At 40.2% G+C, this 18,709-nt stretch overlaps 1 protein-coding gene across 3 annotated transcripts in view; it reads right to left on the reverse strand.

The window, feature by feature from the left end:
* camsap2b (calmodulin regulated spectrin-associated protein family, member 2b) overlaps positions 1 to 15,438 on the reverse strand; it is a 34,485-nt gene extending 19,047 nt beyond the window's left edge. For 2 of the 3 annotated variants that reach the window (XM_067605669.1, XM_067605668.1), the window contains exons 1-3: positions 14,705 to 15,436; positions 9,159 to 9,418; positions 1,027 to 1,206 (exon numbers count right to left, since the gene is read on the reverse strand). In XM_067605669.1, coding sequence (XP_067461770.1) covers positions 1,027 to 1,206; positions 9,159 to 9,418; positions 14,705 to 14,843 — 579 coding nt within the window. In that variant the 5' untranslated portion in view covers positions 14,844 to 15,436. Of the gene's footprint in view, positions 1 to 1,026; positions 1,207 to 9,158; positions 9,419 to 14,704 lie in introns of all 3 variants that reach the window. The other variant, XM_067605670.1, reaches the window with a different exon arrangement.
* Between the last annotated feature and the right edge of the window lie 3,271 nt (positions 15,439 to 18,709).

Genomic DNA, 18,709 nt, shown 5'->3' on the forward strand with positions numbered 1-18,709 from the left:
GTCCACACATCAAAGAAAAACTTTTCACCACCACCTCTGCCCATTAACCACTTACGGTAAATATTACTGTAACCTAATATAAAAGCACTCAGCTGACTTCCGATTCGAGCGCAATGTAGAAACAACATCAAAGAATACTCCAGTCATAGTATTTTTCTTAAAAAGCCCCCTTTTTTATGATTACTGCTCCCCTGTCTTCAAAGGGTCTATATAAACAGTGATGCAACATTTTGGCCTGAGGACACACAAAGCCGCATCGAACAATCCCAAGCATGCCGTGCAATGTCTCAGAGCTAAATAGAGAGACAATCTGCCATGTGTTTTTTTAAGTGTCTGTGTCTCTTAATGAATCCTTCATGTGTATCTTGTTGCCTTCAGCCTGCAAATGGGAGCAGGAAGCACATAAGCTTCTTTCAGTGAGGAATGAAAATGTTAGTTAGAGATGTATGATGTTAGAGAGTTAAAATTAGGTCAACGTCATGTTTTGAGACAATTGTACAAAATGTCTCAACCATCTCCTGCAGGGTCAGTAAAAGCAACTTTAAGTGAGTAAATAGTCTGTAAGATGACGAAATAAACTAAAGATGCAATCACAGAGACTTAACCGCTGCCCTCTTAAAGCTTAAAACTCACGGTTTGACTTCACTCTCCGAGCCTGCTTTAGCAGACTGGAGGATGTTAGGTTGAGTCAGTTAGCCTTCGGTAATCTGTCATGATTACATGTGGTTATTGCCAGTTCTTCAGTTGGTTATCTTGCCAACATATTAGATTTTCAACCAGCAGTGGAAGATTTGAGCGCTGACATACTTTCCAGCACCTCTCGTGTCTTCTATATCCGGAGTGAAACAAAGAACTGTGTGTGAAATAAAAGGTCACCAGTGTGAAGGGCTTAAGGATGTGTACAGTTGTTCTCCTCTGAAATGAGAAAGCTTGTGTTCTGGTGGTTTTGTGTGCACAGAAATATGCTTGTGTGTGTGTGTGTGTGTGTGTGTGTGTGTGTGTGTGTGTGTGTGTGTGTGTGTATACCTTGTTGATCCAGGTGGTGATTGCGTCCTCTGTGTCATAAGGCAGCTCCTGGATGTGTCCGTCACTGTGTGAAGGTTCAGCAGAGGAGTACCTGTTGATGCAGGACATCACCCTCTCCACACTCACCATCTCCACCGTGTACGCCATCATCAGGGTATCTATAAGTGCCAGATGGGAACTCTGTGGAGACACACAGCAGCAAGTTAAAAAAAAACGAATTTAAGCACATATCTAGAATTTCCATTTAATTTTCTTTCCAAAAGCACCAAACCTCATTTTATATTTCCGTGTCTGTCTGTGACAATACTGCTGAAAGTGTAGGCTTTCTTAGTATTCTTTATCTGCAAAGTTGCCAAAAACTGTTGAAACAGATGGTTTCATTCAAAAAAAAAAAAAAAAAAAAAAAAAAAAGAACACTATCATAAGATTTGTTCTCAAGAAAGAAATAAAGATGTGCAAGTGTTAACTCTTTGGATGCAGCTCTGAAAGCACCACAGCAACTGACTGACTGATTGCTGATTTAATAAATGTGCTTAATAATGCAAAAGGTGTCCTCTGTGCACATAATTGACAAAAACTGTCCTCTATGGATAAATCAATGTGACTTTTTCTCTCCCAATACTGATATGATACTGATTTAGATACTGATATAATATCTAAACTTATTTATGTAAACTAAACTTACTTTATTCCCCAACTTAAAATCTGTATACCTCACTGTGTGGAACTGATTGGTCATTTTTCTATAAAGATTTAACTACACATCATTTCTTAAGTGTAGAAGAAGAAACAATGAGTTACTATTTATTGAGAATGCTGTAATGATACAGTCTGAGTGACGGAATAATAACTGCTGGCAAATATCAATAAATAAGGCATGTTTCTGCATGAGGGGTTGCTGTGGTGCTCAAAATTCAGCTGGCAGCACAATACAACTGAATAAAAGATCAGTCACATATGGTCGATATTTGATCCGCTCATTAAGTTTATATCTGTGCCAACACCGATCCAGTTTATTGGATTAGTGCGTCCCTAATGTCTACCACAAATATAACATATTGCTCCGCTGGAGCATCAAACACATTTCAGGTCGGGATTCCAAAAGAAAAATATCGAGCAACTGATGGCAAAACGTGAGACCTTTCACCTGAAGTATTCATAGCCTGCAATCTTTCTTTCCACAGCTGTCTTTGTGTAGTGATGGAGAGTTTTGTTTTAAAATGCACATATTCCTCCACACTGACCTTTCATCCACTGCATCACATTGGCTTTGCTTCCACTGTGTGAGTTCATGTTATCTTCAGACTGAGCCACTGTGCAAGTGTTTGCTATGTAAGCAGAGATCTTACAAGTGTCAAACAAACTTTTGTTAGCTTAATGTAGCGTCTGTTGCAGGGGGTAAGTTACAGTAACTACAGTAAGTCTATCACGCTTTAAACCTACAAAGTCTTGTGGTGTCAACTAAGGACATTTTTGTGGACAAAAGGAAGTTTTTAGGTTTTTTTAAAAGTTTATCTTTGACCACTTGTGAAACTGTTGAACTAACTTTATCGTGCACACGTTACTTAATTTTGAGTCATTCATTTTACACAAGTGGGTTTTACCGGCCATCAACGCCTACACAAAGCTTGACATTCTCCTGGCCTTTCTAATCCCATTCCAGGCCGGTCAGACCAGCGGACCTCCCCTTCCCTTTCCTGTCACACCACAGGTCTACTCAAAAACATTGACACTCTCTGTGTGTATGTGCTTACAGTGTGAGTGAGCTTGTTGCTTACCTAAGTATCTATCTGTCCAACTTAACTGAACAAACATCTGGAGTCAGGTGCTCCATGACCCAGGTGACTCAAGCCAATAGACACAAACAAGCAGTGAGCACCTCGTCCCACCAGAATCCGTACTGTTAAGTACAGGCCTCTATTCATAACCACAGAGCTTCATATAACAGCCAGTGTGACCATGTGTTTCCCCAAGAAAGGAACAACCGATCCGGTGCAACGACTCTGAGTTGCGCTGGTGCTCAACGTCAGCTCCACCTGCTCTCCTGCCAGTCTAAACAGACAACATGCTCAGAAGAAACATGGCTGTTGGGAACAAACTCCTCATGGAAATAAGTGCTTAGATACTTAAAAAAACTTGACTTAAGTGTCACCTGATGTGAGCAGTTGTCATTAACTGCTCCTAATTCATACAATCTCATTTAATTAAAAAAAAGCACCAAAGGCTTATCCTTCCAATCTGGGTAAGCCTAATTATCATCATTATTGATTGTATGTTTTTCTTTTTATAAACTCATGAACCACATTGTCTAGAAAATGTCGGAAAATAGTGAAAAATGCCCATCTTGATTTCGCAGAGCCCAGGTGAAGGTCTTCAAATTGCTTGTTTTGTCCCATCATCAGAGCAAAATCCAAAGATGTTCAATTTACAACGACATACAACAGAGAAAAGCTGTTGCCAAACCAGAGAACATCCAGCAATTTGTTACTCAAAGAATTTATCAGTGATCCAAATTGTTAATACATTTTCCCCATAATAATCAATCAATTAATCAATCATTTTAGCACTAGATCTGAAATATATATTCATCAAATAGACATGACAACTACAAAATTTAGAGCTACAACGATTAGTTGATTAATCGAATAATAATTGAATAATCCTTTTAGTAATTTTTACGGAAAAATGTTAAACATTTGCTTTTTGCAGCTTGTCAAGCTTCCCATTCTGAGGATTTGAAGCTTTTACGTATTGTACATGATAGTAAATTGAATAGGTTTGGATTTTGGACCCTTGATCGGACAAAACAAGACATTTGAACCTTGGGTTGTAAGAAATTATAACAGAAATTTTTCTCTATTTTTGTTGACATTTTATAGACAAGACGATTAAACGACGAATTTAGAAAATAATCAGCAGAATAATTGATGATGAAAATAAATGTTAGTTGAAGCCCTAATAAAATCTAAACTTACTGGGAGTTTAACATAGATGTTTGTAGACACTGACACCGAGCTGACCTGTGTAATGATGTATGTTTTATTGAGTCTAACACCTGCGTAAACAGAAGAGTTCTTACATTGTTGCTTGAACACAGAGCTGCCACATTACATGAGCATGATATTGAACTGTCTGCCAAACAGTCTGCAGGCACTGTTTTGAATTCCTGCATCTTCAGGATATTGCCAAATATTTGACACTGTGTGCATTCTCCTTCAGTGGTGCTGTAGTTGGTCTGGCTGACAGCTGGACTGCCTGACTGACACGCAGCTCATGCAGAGAGACAGACAGACAAATAGACAGACAGACAGGCAGGCAGGCAGAGGGAGAGACAGGCCAAGCAGCTTAAGACTGGAGGTGGAGAGATCCAGAAAACACCATTTTCATGAAAACCTACTGAGCTGTGATCGAAGCTTCTCTGAAGTCATTTGCATAAAACTCCTAAATCTTTAATGTAGTTAAGAAGCTTGTGTAGGTGTGTGTGTGTGTGTGTGTATGTGTGTGCGCACAAGTGTGTGTGTCTGTTCAGAGCTCTGGGCGGAGAGGCCACATGAATTTAAATGTGTGTGACAAATCACTTGTGATCATTTCTTTTTCAGTAGGGATTTTGCAACATCTGAAAAATCACATTTTAGAAACACTGAATGTGACATTTGTACTTGTGTATATTGAGGTTTAGCCATCACTTGACAAAACTGCAGGTTTTTTATCTGAAAATGATGGGGGATGGCGTCAGAGGAGTGGGAAGATTATGTGCTTTCTTCTTCTTTTTGAGGGAGGGTAGTCTTGTTTTTTCGGGAGAGCATGGGAGGGTATAATAGTTTAATAGTTACAGCACGCAACAACAACATGTTGTTTTCATGTGTCTGTTTGCATATGAATCAAACCATTTAATTAGTGACTTTTAAAGGCGCTGGTAGGCATATTTTTAAACTTTAGACAGCCAGGGTAGCTGTAATATGTGACATGAGAGTGGAACAGATCTTCTCATCTAAATCTGAAACAAAAGAATAAGCATATTTCCCAAAATGTCAAACTATTCCTTTAATTAGTCTATTTTAAAAAGTGAAACATAGGATTCAACCCCCTCTCCCCACCCAAATCCTTTTCACACAGTCTCTACTTTAAGGGAGAAATAAAAAAAAATATTGTTGTTGTTATTGTTAATATTATTAATCATATAATTATATTTTAAATGTCTTTACAAAAGTAAGAAACTGAAACTCTGATGCTAAATTCACAAGTTTGCAATTTGTGTTTTTTGACAAATTTCAAAGGTAAGCGTTCCCCACTGTGTTACGCAGGTTTGTCTGTGCCACTGTTTTCTCATTGTTTCTAATGGGACATTTAATTCAGAGCTAACATGCATGTCTGTGTGCATGTACATGAATGTGTGTGTGTGCATATGTATATATAGGTGTATGCCCAAGAGACAGTATATTGAGCTTATATATCTACAGACTGCTCTCATATCCACAGGAAAAAAACGTTACTGTTGACACTACAGCATGGATTTAAAAGCCATGTGCTGTCTATTATCCCTTCACAAAGACCTTTAGTGTGTGTGTGTGTGTGTGTGTGTGTGTGTGTGTGTGTGTGTGTGTGTGTGTGCACAGAAGCAAGTCTCAACCACTCATGGTGACAGGCACACCTTATAAGGCTGTGGAAATAGCAGACACTGGTCATAAGGAGCTGTAAAGAACTGCGGTACACTCGTGCACACTAACAAGCACATCAGCATTCATTCACACTATTGTTACATGGCTGCACGTGTGTGTGTGTGTGTGTGTGTGTGCGCGCAACCTTGATCAAAGGCATCTATAGGAAAGCACGATACAGCTGAGCAAACAGATAATCAAAGTAGCCTCTTTCTCCTAAAACATGAAAGGTGTCCGCTCAACGCAGGTACACACTCAGAATTGACCCACATCTGAGCAACACAAGTGTTTTTATTGCACGACTTTACACCTACACGTCTGGCTCTATTGAGATGTTAGTGTCCACTGACAATTATGGCTCAATATTGTCCAAACTGCCACTAAAAAGAATGACCTCTCTTGCTATCTTTCTCACACACGCATCCATAAAACCCTTCCAAATCTTTCAGGGGTTATTCGGCAGAAAGCTTTTAGATGAAGGTACACGCCCCTCTGCAGGCGCATTCAATTACTGCTCCAGTTCCCTCTCCTCCGTCACTTTCTCGTCTCAGTGTTTTAACTCTCGGAGGGCAGCGTGAAGCGTGTGCACGAGCGGAGAGGAGAACAAAAAAAAAAAAAAAAATAACAGGGAAACAGGAAAGTAAAGCTAGAAATGGACACACAGGTCTTGTGCACACTGTTGGAGGTCTGACAGCTCTTTGGAGGGTTGTGTTCATGTGTGTGTTTTATAGGAGGGGGTGAGGTTGGGGTGGGGGCTCTCATTTGTGCACCAGACGTGCTTTGACTCACTGTGAGACCCCACCCTCTACCGTGCTGCAGTATTGCACATCACGTCTTCTTCCTTCCTTCCTCCCTCCCTCCTCTCCTTTCCTAACATTCCCTGCTCTCCATGTACTCCGCTCCTATCTCCTCCCCCATCGTCTCCCTTGCTTCCCCCTCCCCAACCCTCTCCCCCCTTTCCAGATGGCCACATCAACAGTAGGTCTTTTCCACTCGTTCTCTGGCACACACATGTCATCCTGCCCGCCAAAAAGGCAATACCTTACCCTTCCTCTCCTCCTCTCTATCTTTCCTTAACTGCCTTTCCATAGCTTTTTCCCATCTCCCCTTTTCCATTCATCCTCTTGTAGACATTCACCCTTTCCTCTCATCTCTTGCTCCACTTTCCTGCTTCCTCCTGGATATCAGCCAAATGGCAGCCCCTAAACTCCATCACACCCCTCCCTCCCTCCTCTATATCTATTCGTCCTCTGACAGACTGCCACACTCCTCCTCCTCCTCCTCCTCCTCGCTGACATGAGTTATTCCTCTCTTGCACAGTATTTGGAAAACCATGAGGTCATCATTTTCTCTGCAGATATACTATAACCCAAAATGAAAAGCCTCGACTTTGGCGTGACTGAAATGATCCTGCTGAGTCCACAAATACACACAGAGACAGTTACTAGCAGCTACCTCTACTTTTCCCAACCAATCTAGTGAATTCAGAGAGACACAGAGTAACAATAAGGGAGGACACATTAACAAATAGCCTGGCTGTGTGCAACACAAATGAAGGTCAATAGTGTTAGGCTTTAGGCTCCATTTGTCTACTTAACATTGTCAGTAAAACTGTCCAGTAAATCAGCAGCCACAGAGTTACAGAGAATGAAAGAGAGATATATAGACATACACCAGACTACACAGGTGTGAAAGGGACATGGGCTTATTAAGCGTTGCAGTAAATCTCCACCCATCATGATCCTCAATCAATGAGTTATAGAACATCCATAAAATCCCGGCTACAATCTGGGAGACAGAAAGATGTGTGGACACAGACGGACTTGATGAAATATGCTTAAGCCTCAATTAAATACTCAGGAGATAACAGCGTTCCAGTCTGATTTAATCTGCAAAAATAGAGTTTAGATGAGGCGGAGCTGAGGAGGGAAAGGCTAAAAAAAAAAGTGTGATAAGAGAAGAGAGTTAGAGAGACAGTGAGGAGGAGGAGGCAGGTGGCAAACAGAGAGAAAGACAAGAGAGTTGAGGAACGAAACAGTGAGACAGACAGAGAGAGAGAGAGAGAGAGAGAGCAGGAGAGGGAGGGGGAGGAGAGGGTGCACTGCAATGCAGACACCTTTTGGCGTCAGCAGAAGTACCCGGTCTCCAGCCATGCGTGTGCTAGCAGTGTCTCTGCCACAGACTCACCCTTCTCTCATAAATTAACTCAAACTTATAATCTATTCCACTCTACTCACATCCATTAGAAAGGTGACAGTATCATGTTCTACTGCTGAAACAATTAGTCAATTAGTCCACTGACAGATAATTAACAACCATTCAAGTCATTTTTTAGGGAACAATGCCGAACATTAATTGGTTCCAGCTTCTCAAATTTGAGGATTTACTGCTTTTCTTTATTTTATCTTAGTGTAAACTGAGTATATTTGAATTTGGGGTGTCTTAGCTGGACAAAACAAGCAATTTGAGGACATCAGTTTAGGTTCACACAACTTATAATGGAGCGTATTTAACTACTGTCTGACAATAGCTAGACTAACAGATAAATCAAAACATAATGAACACATTAATAGGTAATGAAAGTACTTGTAAGTTGCTGGGATATTATGTTCTTCCATCCAGTGCTGTATGCAGTAATGACAAAACAGTACAACAACATACTACAGTACTTGAATATGTCCTTGTGTCTTAGGCTGGTGTAAACTAAGGCATGTTTGCCCTGTGCTGTCTAATGACACAGAGGCCGAACAGTGAGTAATAGGGTTGCTATAGGAAACCCGTCATTAGCGGTTGTTTTTCTCTCAACAGGACAGATCTTGGAGGGCAGTCTAACAGTAGGACACATGGAGCGGTGCACACAAACATGCTATCATATAACACACTTATTCCCCATATGAAGACATGCAGGGAAAGATAAAAAACAGCATCCAGCGTGACGGTATGTTTATGTCGCTGACAATGAATTGATTATCACAGATTTTGATAATCTTGTTGTCACTTATCAGGCAAATATGGTACATATTTGTGGGGATTTGCTGCTTTTCTCTATTTTGTTTAATTGTAAATTTTACATTTTTGCATTTTGGACAGTTAGTTGATAAAATCAAATAATATGAAGATGTAATCTTGAGCTCTGGAAAACTGTGATCAGCATTTCTCTCAAGTTTCAAATCTAAATCAAGCAATCTAATTTCACACATCAGATAGATCTCCACAGTTATGACCATATATGTACTGGTATTTTTAAGTGGGAAAATGTGGATTTATGTGCAGGACAAAACTGAAAAAAGACTCTGCAGTAGCACAAAATTAACAAGAGCTTAAATAAATACAAAAGTCTTGGTTTAAAGACCACATACACAGAAACAACGATTAGGCTGAACTGTAAAGGATAAAAGCAGCAGAAAAATCTTCTTTAATATGACTCTATCACCGAATACATTCATGTACTCTGTCAGATACATCTTCACTCACCATGTGTATTGGCGTACTGGTCAGATCTCTCTCAGTCACCAGTCGGTCCTGGTCGGTGACATACAGGCCTTTCTGGGCCAGAGCCTGGATGACAGCGTTGTGTCCCAGTAAAGGTTTGACTGCATCGCTGCGGAGGATCAGGCTTCCCGCGCGGCAGTAGAGCTCTGCAGACTGGAGCAGGCAGGCCACTGGAGGTTTCAGGTGCTCCTGGTTGTACTGGTCCCGGTAAAAGGGCTCCACCAGGTCCTCTGGTACCGCATCTGAGCAGAGAGAAAGACACAAGAGAGAGGAGAGAGAAGATGGGTTAGGGCTAGTTTTGATCAATGTGCATCTTTTTGAGTCTTTTTTCGCTACTGAGCCACCATCAACAACAAAGAAGCAAACAGTGAATGCATGCAGACAATAAAAGAAGCTATGCCACTATTCTTTCTATATTTTTAACAGCCTTTGTTGTTGTTGCTATGGCTTCCTCACATTGTAGCTCAGAGCCTCGCCTTCATGAACACAACCAGCTCAAAGCTTGTACACCACAAAACCTCGTGAACATCATCATCTGCAAAGTAAATTTCAGGCAAACACAGGGGGTTTAGGCCTGTAAGCACACACATCAAATACACAGGGAAGCTAAAGGATGTTTAGCTGCTTAGCCAACACAGATGAGAAGTCCTAAAAGTGCTGTGGATGATATAACAGCTGCTGAGCTTGCATGTCAACAGATCTATCTTGGCAAACTACAGCCACTGATGAAGACCATGTTAACAGCTGAAAGCTCTGGGAAAAAAACTGATCAGTGGGCCTTGAGTTGTCAAAGAAGTAACAAGTCATAAGACAAGCTAATAGTGAGTAGCATTTCACCATTACATGTCATGTGTGTATTTGTTGGTGTTTATCTTACTGGAGATCCACACAGGACGACTGTCTTGTGAGCGTAAAGCCATGGTGTGTGTGTGTGTGTGTGTGTGTGTGTGTGTGCTAAGTATACTGTGTGTTGGTGGAAGTGTATGTTACAAAGCATGGAGTCACCTCTAATCCTGTTACCTCACCCAGTAAATCTGATTTGAAGAAAATAGCAGGACACACACAGACTTCCAGGACTCATTCAGTCTTTGTTTCTTTTTCTGTCTTCACCATAATGTTGTTGTTAACCACATGTTCTGACTCAAAGCTAAAGTAGACCAGTCATATATCTGTCACTAAACATACAGACTGTATCTATGCACCTCTCCGCCATGTGTATCACTTTAGTCACACAAGACACTTTAATAGGAATGTGTAAGCGTATAAGTGTATGTATTGTGACACACAACTATGTGCTCCAGTATGAGTGTGTGTATTCCTGGCCTGTGGCGTCATTTCCTCTCTGCCCGCCTCTGAATCACTCTGAGGGAAACAAAGGACACTAAAGGAATCTATCTTAAAGGTGCAGCTTTCTGTTCTTTGATACTCCAGAATAACAACAGTGAATTCAGCAACACCACAGATTAAATCAAATGTTTAAAGCTCAGTCCTAAAAAAAAAAAAAAAAAATCCATTAAGCTTGTGATCAAACCTCGGCAGTTTTCCAGTGGCTGTGGTTAGAGCAGCCTCGCCATGCCCCCACGCTGGGTGATGAAAACAGGCAGATGTTAAACTACTTCAACACCACAAGCCCTCCTGCATCTAGTCACAACTATTAAATTGAACTTTTGTTATTCAGCCTTTAAGAGGACAAAACTTAATTGAAGCAACGTTTGTGCAATCCGTCAGAAACTCTTCACAAAAGCTTTATTTTCAGATAACGGCAGTTTTCATTCACTCCCGAAAGTTCTTTCGTATTTGATCAAATGATCTTTATGCTTAAAGATGAATTAAATCATTTAAAGAAACATTAAAAAGAACACCAGGCTACAACAGCACCGAGAGCAAGTTTTTCTAGAGTTCATGAAAATCTGCCTCGTCAAGGAAAAAACCCTCTCCTTTGTGTTGGCCATCAAAAAGGAAACAGACAGGAAGTAGCTGCCACAGGAAGTCCAGGCATGGAGATGACTGCTCGCCTGGAGACCCCCTGAGATCACAGCTCAGCATACACAACCTCACGATCAGCAGTGTTTATCTCTGCAGGCCTTCTGCTCAGTCAGTGGGCAATGATTTTTGACAGAAATTATTTACTGATTATTTAATTAACTTTAGATTATATGTTGCACATAGTTGCTTGACTGAATATTACTTCAACATTACATTAAAGGTTTCCTGTGGAGTTTTTTTTTTAAAACTTTAGTAGTGCTATGGAGCAGTTTTAATGAGTAGGGCCCCCTTTTTTTTTTGGATTATGCACACGCACAAGGACGCACATAATGCATGTGCACATGGGTGACACGATACACAGTCCCATCAATCATTTCACACTATTCCACTGATCTACAGGTGACTGTAATGTGCCAAGAAACACAGCAATGCACCAACTAAGGCAGAGAAGAAGAAGACTGCAAGCCAGTAAACACAGATGTAAACAATGCAGGATTTAAAATAAGAAAATCTATTTTGCAGCTGAAGATTTGTAGATTACAAGGATACACACGAGTTTAGGTGAGTAACAGTGAATGTAACCTTTGTTTGTTTGTATACAAAAAAACCACACAGGGCACCTTTAATTTGGCAGCTTGTCCAATGCCACTTACACTTTTTCCCACTACACATCAGGAGCAATATGGGGGTTAAGTATCTTGCTGCCATGTGGACTGGAGAGGTCTGGGATCGAACCAGTAACACTTACAATTAATGGCTGAGTCGACATTGTATGTAGGTTACAAATTATCTTCTTGAAACGAAGTTGCTACATAATGGCTGGTGGCAAATTCATCCATGTGCTAAATAACAAAAAACATTTATTTTACTTCTCTATATTCCTTGTATGTTAGTAGACGATATGAGATTTAAATCTCAAAGCGCTGTAACATCTGAAACACAGAGCACAAAACTATGAAAATAACACAGCCGCGCTTCAAGGCTGGAGTATGTTTTTATTCAAGCCAATCACTCCACCATCTGACTTCATCCTCGCTAGCTAGAGAGTAGACTCTCTTGGACCTGCATGCTCACTTTTCTGTGCTTTGAGTGATACAGATGCATCACAGCCAGCCATCCGAGGGCATCTGCTGCATGAGCTCAGTGAAGAGTTAGTGTTGGGGACACTGGTTACATCACTGATGTGACCTGAATGGTGCAGCTGAGTCCAGCTGGGGGTCATCACGGGGTCTGTGCTGCATCTGATAACATGATATAACCCCTAAGTGTGAACTCAACAACAAATTATAGCTATGATTTTTGTCTGGCAATTCAAAGTCTGATAGTTTCAGCGAAGAACTCATATCACTTTACAAGATCTAAGCCTTTCCATTTGAATAGGCCGACCTGCAATTTGTCAAATATCATTTTAAAGTGACAGATTTGTTTAAATATTCGGTTTGTGACCACAAATTTCTGGTGAATGAACATCCTGAACCACTGGACCAACGCTGAGGCCAGTGACCAGAAACCACCAGTTACATTAGTCTTGAGCAAGCTACACAAAAATCAATACTGTTCAATAATTGATTCTTAACAATACTTAAATACATTAGGCTATTAATAGTTACACTAGTGCTGTTGTAGACAACTTTTGTTGGTCCTTTGCTACTATGGTCTCCACTGATCAGGACACACATCAGGAAAAAAGCTGTGGTCTGACATTCATTACACACCAACTCACCACTGTTTATTCACTTTGTGCATGTGGTACATGTTCTTACACACACGTGGTGTATGCAAATTTCAGTACAAACTTTCACTTTTGCTCGTGTTACATCTGAGCATCACCAGATTCAAACCATCGCTCTTACGTCCAAACTAGGCCAGACCAGGCTCTGAGGACTGGTTATGAATTGGGCCACAGTTCTCGGCGGTGCTGGGAGCTGAAACTGTGTCACCGGAGGGACGGAGGGGAAAAAAAAATGGCAGCAGCAGCAGGTCTTGTAGAAGTGAGACAGGCTTTCTCACATGTCGCTGCACTATCTACCTTGCATGTCTCTCCACCATTTCATGCTCTCCGACAATTAAAAACAGAGTCTTGTGCAGCTCTTTTTGGCACATGCTGGTGGATCAATGACTGTGATTCAGAGATCTCTCTTTTGATCTCTGTCTTTCTTTTTCTAGGTTTGTCTGTCGGTGTGGCGGCCACTCAGAGACTCCATCTACTGTACATGGAGGAGCAGCCGTTAAAAGCATTCGTTAGGAGCTGGGGTAACATTCTGGGCTCGGAGCAGGCTGGAATTACTCAGTCTTTATGAGGCCGGGCTGCCAGAGCTGCTTCCAGACCACACTGAGGACAGGAGACAGGCCAGAGCTGGGATACATACATGTGGTCACGCATAAAGAAAAAATATCGACACACAAATCCACATGAAGAAATCAGTCCTGTAGCTGGATGGTTTCCGTTATTACCGACAAGAAAAGCAAAACATTACAGTCAGCAGCCTGTAAGCTGCTACTATAAAGTGACAGAAAATTAATCAGCAACTGTTTTCCTAATTGATTAATCAATAATCAAGTTATTTTTAAAAGCAAAAATACCAAACATTTTTTTGGGTTTGGGACTGTTGCTCAGAAAAAAAAACGAGCTATTTTGAGCTGTAGGAAAGTGTGATAAGCAGAAGTCACTGTTTTTTTTGACATTTTATCCACCATGAGATTCATCAATTAATTGTTTAGGTCATTTTTTGCACAAATATGCCAAATGTGCACTAGATCCAGATTCTCAGTTGTCAGGATTTGCTGTTTTTCTTTGTTTTACCTGAACAGAAACTGAATACTTTTGAGTTTTGGAGTGTTAGTCGAACAAAACAAACACCTCAGGCTTTAGGAGTGTGTAATGGGCATTATTTTCTATTTTCTGTTCTTTTATAGACCAAACGATTTATGGAGAATCCAATCATCTGTAATGAAAACAACCCTTAGTCGCAACCCTAAACTTAAATTACAAATCTTCTCACTGTTGATCAGCTGCCAAACAGTGAAGCGTGACAGCACAGATCTGTAGTCAAGAGTGTCAGCATGCTTGTTACATAATAGGTTTGGCCTGTCTTCTGCAGTGGGGGAATAATTAGCTCTAGACAGGTTAAACCAATAACCCTGCAGTAATGTAGTGGATATGACCTATGACCTCCACGTAAGGACTGCCATATGATAAACAAGGCAGTGTATACAACAGAGACGCATTAATTCAGCCTGAAATACCCAGAGTCCTCTTATAGTTCACATCAGTTTTATATTACTCGCTTTTCATATCATGAAATGAATGTGAATGAATATATTTCTATTTCTGTTTATAATAACAGGCAGGAAAAAGAGGCTCAGATGGGTTTGACAGTGAGTGTCTGATTACAGGCGGTTGTTTACAAAATAGTCCAAACCAAACCTCCTGATTCCGACACAACAGCAGGCTACATTATTACACATGTCAGATGATTATCTTAACCGTGTTTCCCACTAATCCAATCCAGAAATAAAAACGATTAGGAGGCGCCACCTACCCGAGCCGAAAGCCTTGGCCACGAGCCACGTCAGGCTGCATGATATCTTGGCCCTGGTAAAGTCATAGTGGTCGAAGCTCTTGATGGCAGGGACTATGAAGGTCCGTCTCATCCCTCTGTCGTCTGCCGCATCTCCCATCTTTTTCTGTCGGGGGGTCCCGCTTGCTTTACACTGCAGCTGGAGGATCAGTCAGCCTGAGGAATTCCTCCTGGCTGCGGATGACATCCCGTCCGGAGGAATTCAATGCAGCAAAATTTCCCCCTTCTCCTGAAAAAAAAAAACTAAAAAAAAAAACTTTGCGCGTGGCCTGATGTTGGAGAGCACGACGAGTTGGATACCAAAAGGACGCTCCTAGGTTACATGAACACCATCCTCATCCTCACTTTTTATGTCCTTATGTTTCAGTAATATATCCCCCTAAAAATCCTGACAGCACAGCGCAGTTTAGTGGCAGGATTTCTGAAGATTTCCTCCATTCCCTGACATGATCATCCTCATGTTGCCCGACATAACGGAGCAGCTGTGTGGCAGAGGAGGAGGCTCCGGTCCCGCACCACAGGACAGCTTCACGCACACTCACTGACAAGGATGTTTATGTCCATGTTGTTCTTCTTTTTCTTTTCTAACTGTTTTCCTCTCTGTCCCCCCCTCCTCTCTCTCTCTCGCTCTCTCTCTCTCCGCGGCGTCTCCTCTGCGCTTTTCCTGCCGCACTGATCGGTGGATGGAGCGCACAGCGCATGCGCGATCCACCCACCCAGTCTATTCAATCCAGGCCGTCTCATATAAATCAAGGTGGAGTTAACTGGCAGCGTGATTTTTGACTCAATCCCAGATGTTTCCATGGAGGAATGGAGAAAGAAAATTCCTCAAACAATAATTCCATGTGACAGCCTCACACTGACAACTCTTCTTCTATAACTGTAGTTTTTCACTAAAGTTTTTGGAAAGATTTAGAGGAATATTTAACTGATGTGTTGGACTGATGTTACAGCATTCAATTAAGGAAATACATTGTTGCTTACTTTGAGTCTCACCTCAAAAACGTTATTTTGATTTTACTTCAACTTACATAAATTCAGTGGTGGAAAATAACTAAGTACATTTACTCAAGTACTGTACTTGAGTACAATTTTGAGGTACTTGTTCTTTACATGATTATTTCCATTTGATGCTACTTTATACGTCCACTCCACTACATTTCAGAGTGAAATATTGTACTCCACATTTATTTGACAGCTTTAGTAACTTGTCAGACGAAGATTTGACACAGTGGATAATAAAACAAGCTTTTAAAATACAACACATTGTTAAAGATGAAACCAGTGGTTTCCAACCTTTTTGGCTTTTGACGTCTTACAAAAAGTAGTGTGTAGTCAGGGTTTAATTTCAATAAATATTCAAATGATCCAAAATTTCACCAAAAATCAAAGATTAGATAAAAAGTCCAAAAACTGAAAACAGATTTGTGTATCAGAACTTTGTTTTTTCTTCTTTCGTCTCCCATTAATCATCTCACAACCCCTCAGATTTATCTGGTGACCCTTTGGAGGGGCCCGACCCCTAGATTGGGAACCACTGGACTAAACCAGCTAACTGTATATAAAGTAGTTGAAACTAGCTCCACCTCCAGCAGCTACAACAGTAACATGCTGCTCTAACACTGATGCTTCAGTATTAATAATCTAATGATGTCATATATAATAATTTATCAGTCACAGGGACCAAATGAGTACTTTTACTTTAATACTTTAAGTACATTTTGCTGCTAATACTTATGTACTTTAACTCAACTTTAATGGCGTATTTTTACATTGCTGTATTGGTACTTTTACTTAAGTAAAGAATCTAAATACTTCTTCCACCGCTGAATAAATTCCATAAACATACAATTACATTTTTTTAGTATTTTTGTTTGACTTATCTCATTATAGGGCTTCTTTAAAATCAATAACCAGTGATAAAAGGTCAAGCGTGTCATTGCCAAAGTCACATTAAGCCTCTGTTGCATTTTTTTGTGTTATTTCTTTTCATAGTAAAATATTATTTTTCTTTTTATTATTATCACCCTTTTGTTAGTTGTGATGTCTGATGCTGTATATGAATACTGTTAGAAGAGGTTAAAGATAAAAAAATAGGAAGAAATGTTAATTTTAGACTTAAACACAACTGCCACTGATACTACTGAATATTTTTATTTTGCAAGACTTTATACTTTTACCCCACCATGCTTAAGATGGTTCATACTTTTTAACTGACAGCTGTAGGATCCACATTTGATAACCCCCAAATTATTGTTGCCTGGTAGAAATATACTCAACTTTTCAGAGCTACGGAAAACAGCCTTGTTTTTGCTTGAAAATACTACATTTTTACAATATATATAAAGAATATCAGACAGTATTAGGTAATAGTTTTCACAGGTTGAAGAATTTTCTCATCCCACTGATAGATATCAGTGACGTGCACAAACGCTACAAGGTGAGAGCCGAAATTTAAAAGGGGTAACTGCACTGACCTCAGGAGTATGCACAAGCTGTAATAGTCTAGGTTGGATTGAGTTTAAGTTCACACACAAACACACTATAAACAAGACTCAGACCAGCGTGCCAGCCTGACTGATGTACAGACTAATGTGCTGCACAGCAAGTCGCATCAGCCATGCAAGTAATGTTGCCCTTATGGTAGAAAAAGTAGAAATAAACATGCTTCATTTTTGCTCCAATGCCACACTCCCGGGGCGCTTCAGCAGAAGTGTGTGAGTTTAACACCCTGGAGGTACTGTGCAAGATGTCAGCTGACATTGACAATCTGTCACATTTAGTGTAGTTTAGATTCACAAACAGCCAGACCTGGCTTCACCTCAACCATTCATAACAACATAATACAGTTGACAATAATGACTAATCCTTAAAATTATGTTATGAACACAGCTAGTAAATTATTTTATCTTAATACTAAGTAGGATTTATTGTAGTACTTGTTCACTGTAACTTGTTTGGAAAGTTTGACTGCAGGATAATGGAGTATATTCCTGCTACATCAACTCAAGTAAAAGATCTGAATACCTCTTCCAGCACTGAGTAGATGGAGTAGAAAACAAGCACACACACATGAACTATACAGCAACAGTCATGGAGAGACTTTAGACATCACTAATATAACGTCATTGTCCTACATATGGATGGGACAACAGTAAGAAAAACAATAAATGTATTTTTAAAGCAAACTTCAAAATTAGGTCACAAAGTGCATCACTAAAAACCTTACATGTGGAGAACAACTGAAGATATACTAACACATGAAAAATATAGGAAATAATGTGTTTTTAAAGAAGACACTGCAGACGTTAGTTTGATTTCTTCAGCTTGTTTTACTGTTTGTCTTCATTTTCACTCTGACCTACAGAATTAAAAACAACCTGAGAATCCGGAGTCCTTATTGTGAAAAAAAAATGGTTTATTCCAAATGAGCGGATGAATAGGACACTTGATCTGAGTACAAAAACAGATGATTTGCACTGTACCTTCCCACAATGACTGAAACCTGAGAAAACACCAACATGAACATTTGAAGAAATAAAGAAAATGATGTGAGTGATTAATATTTCATTAAACTCATACAGCTCTCAGATACCAGAAGAAGTGGTGGCGTTGGATGACACTGCACTTCAGAAGATCCTGTTGGGGTGCAGTGAGGAATGTGTGACAGCATTGCTCCCTAGTGCCGACAGCGGGTTCATGCAGCTGAAGAGGTCAGGAAGTATAAATCACACATCGGTCAGTAGATGGCAGTCCTCAGCTAATTATTCATCCAAACCTCTGCTGCACAGACTTTCTCTTAAAGTGTTGTATCAAATCATTTAGATGGTATTTAATTGATCTTTTACTTTAAGAGTTTTATTGAATTCTCTTCCATTAACAAATTTAAATACAATGAAACAATCTGCAATGAAAACCCCACTGTGGCTCTGACATTTTAGTGTTCGGGAAACATGATTATTTCTC

The sequence above is a fragment of the Thunnus thynnus genome, chromosome 12 (assembly GCF_963924715.1).
Source record: "Thunnus thynnus chromosome 12, fThuThy2.1, whole genome shotgun sequence".
NCBI classification, from domain to species: domain Eukaryota; kingdom Metazoa; phylum Chordata; class Actinopteri; order Scombriformes; family Scombridae; genus Thunnus; species Thunnus thynnus.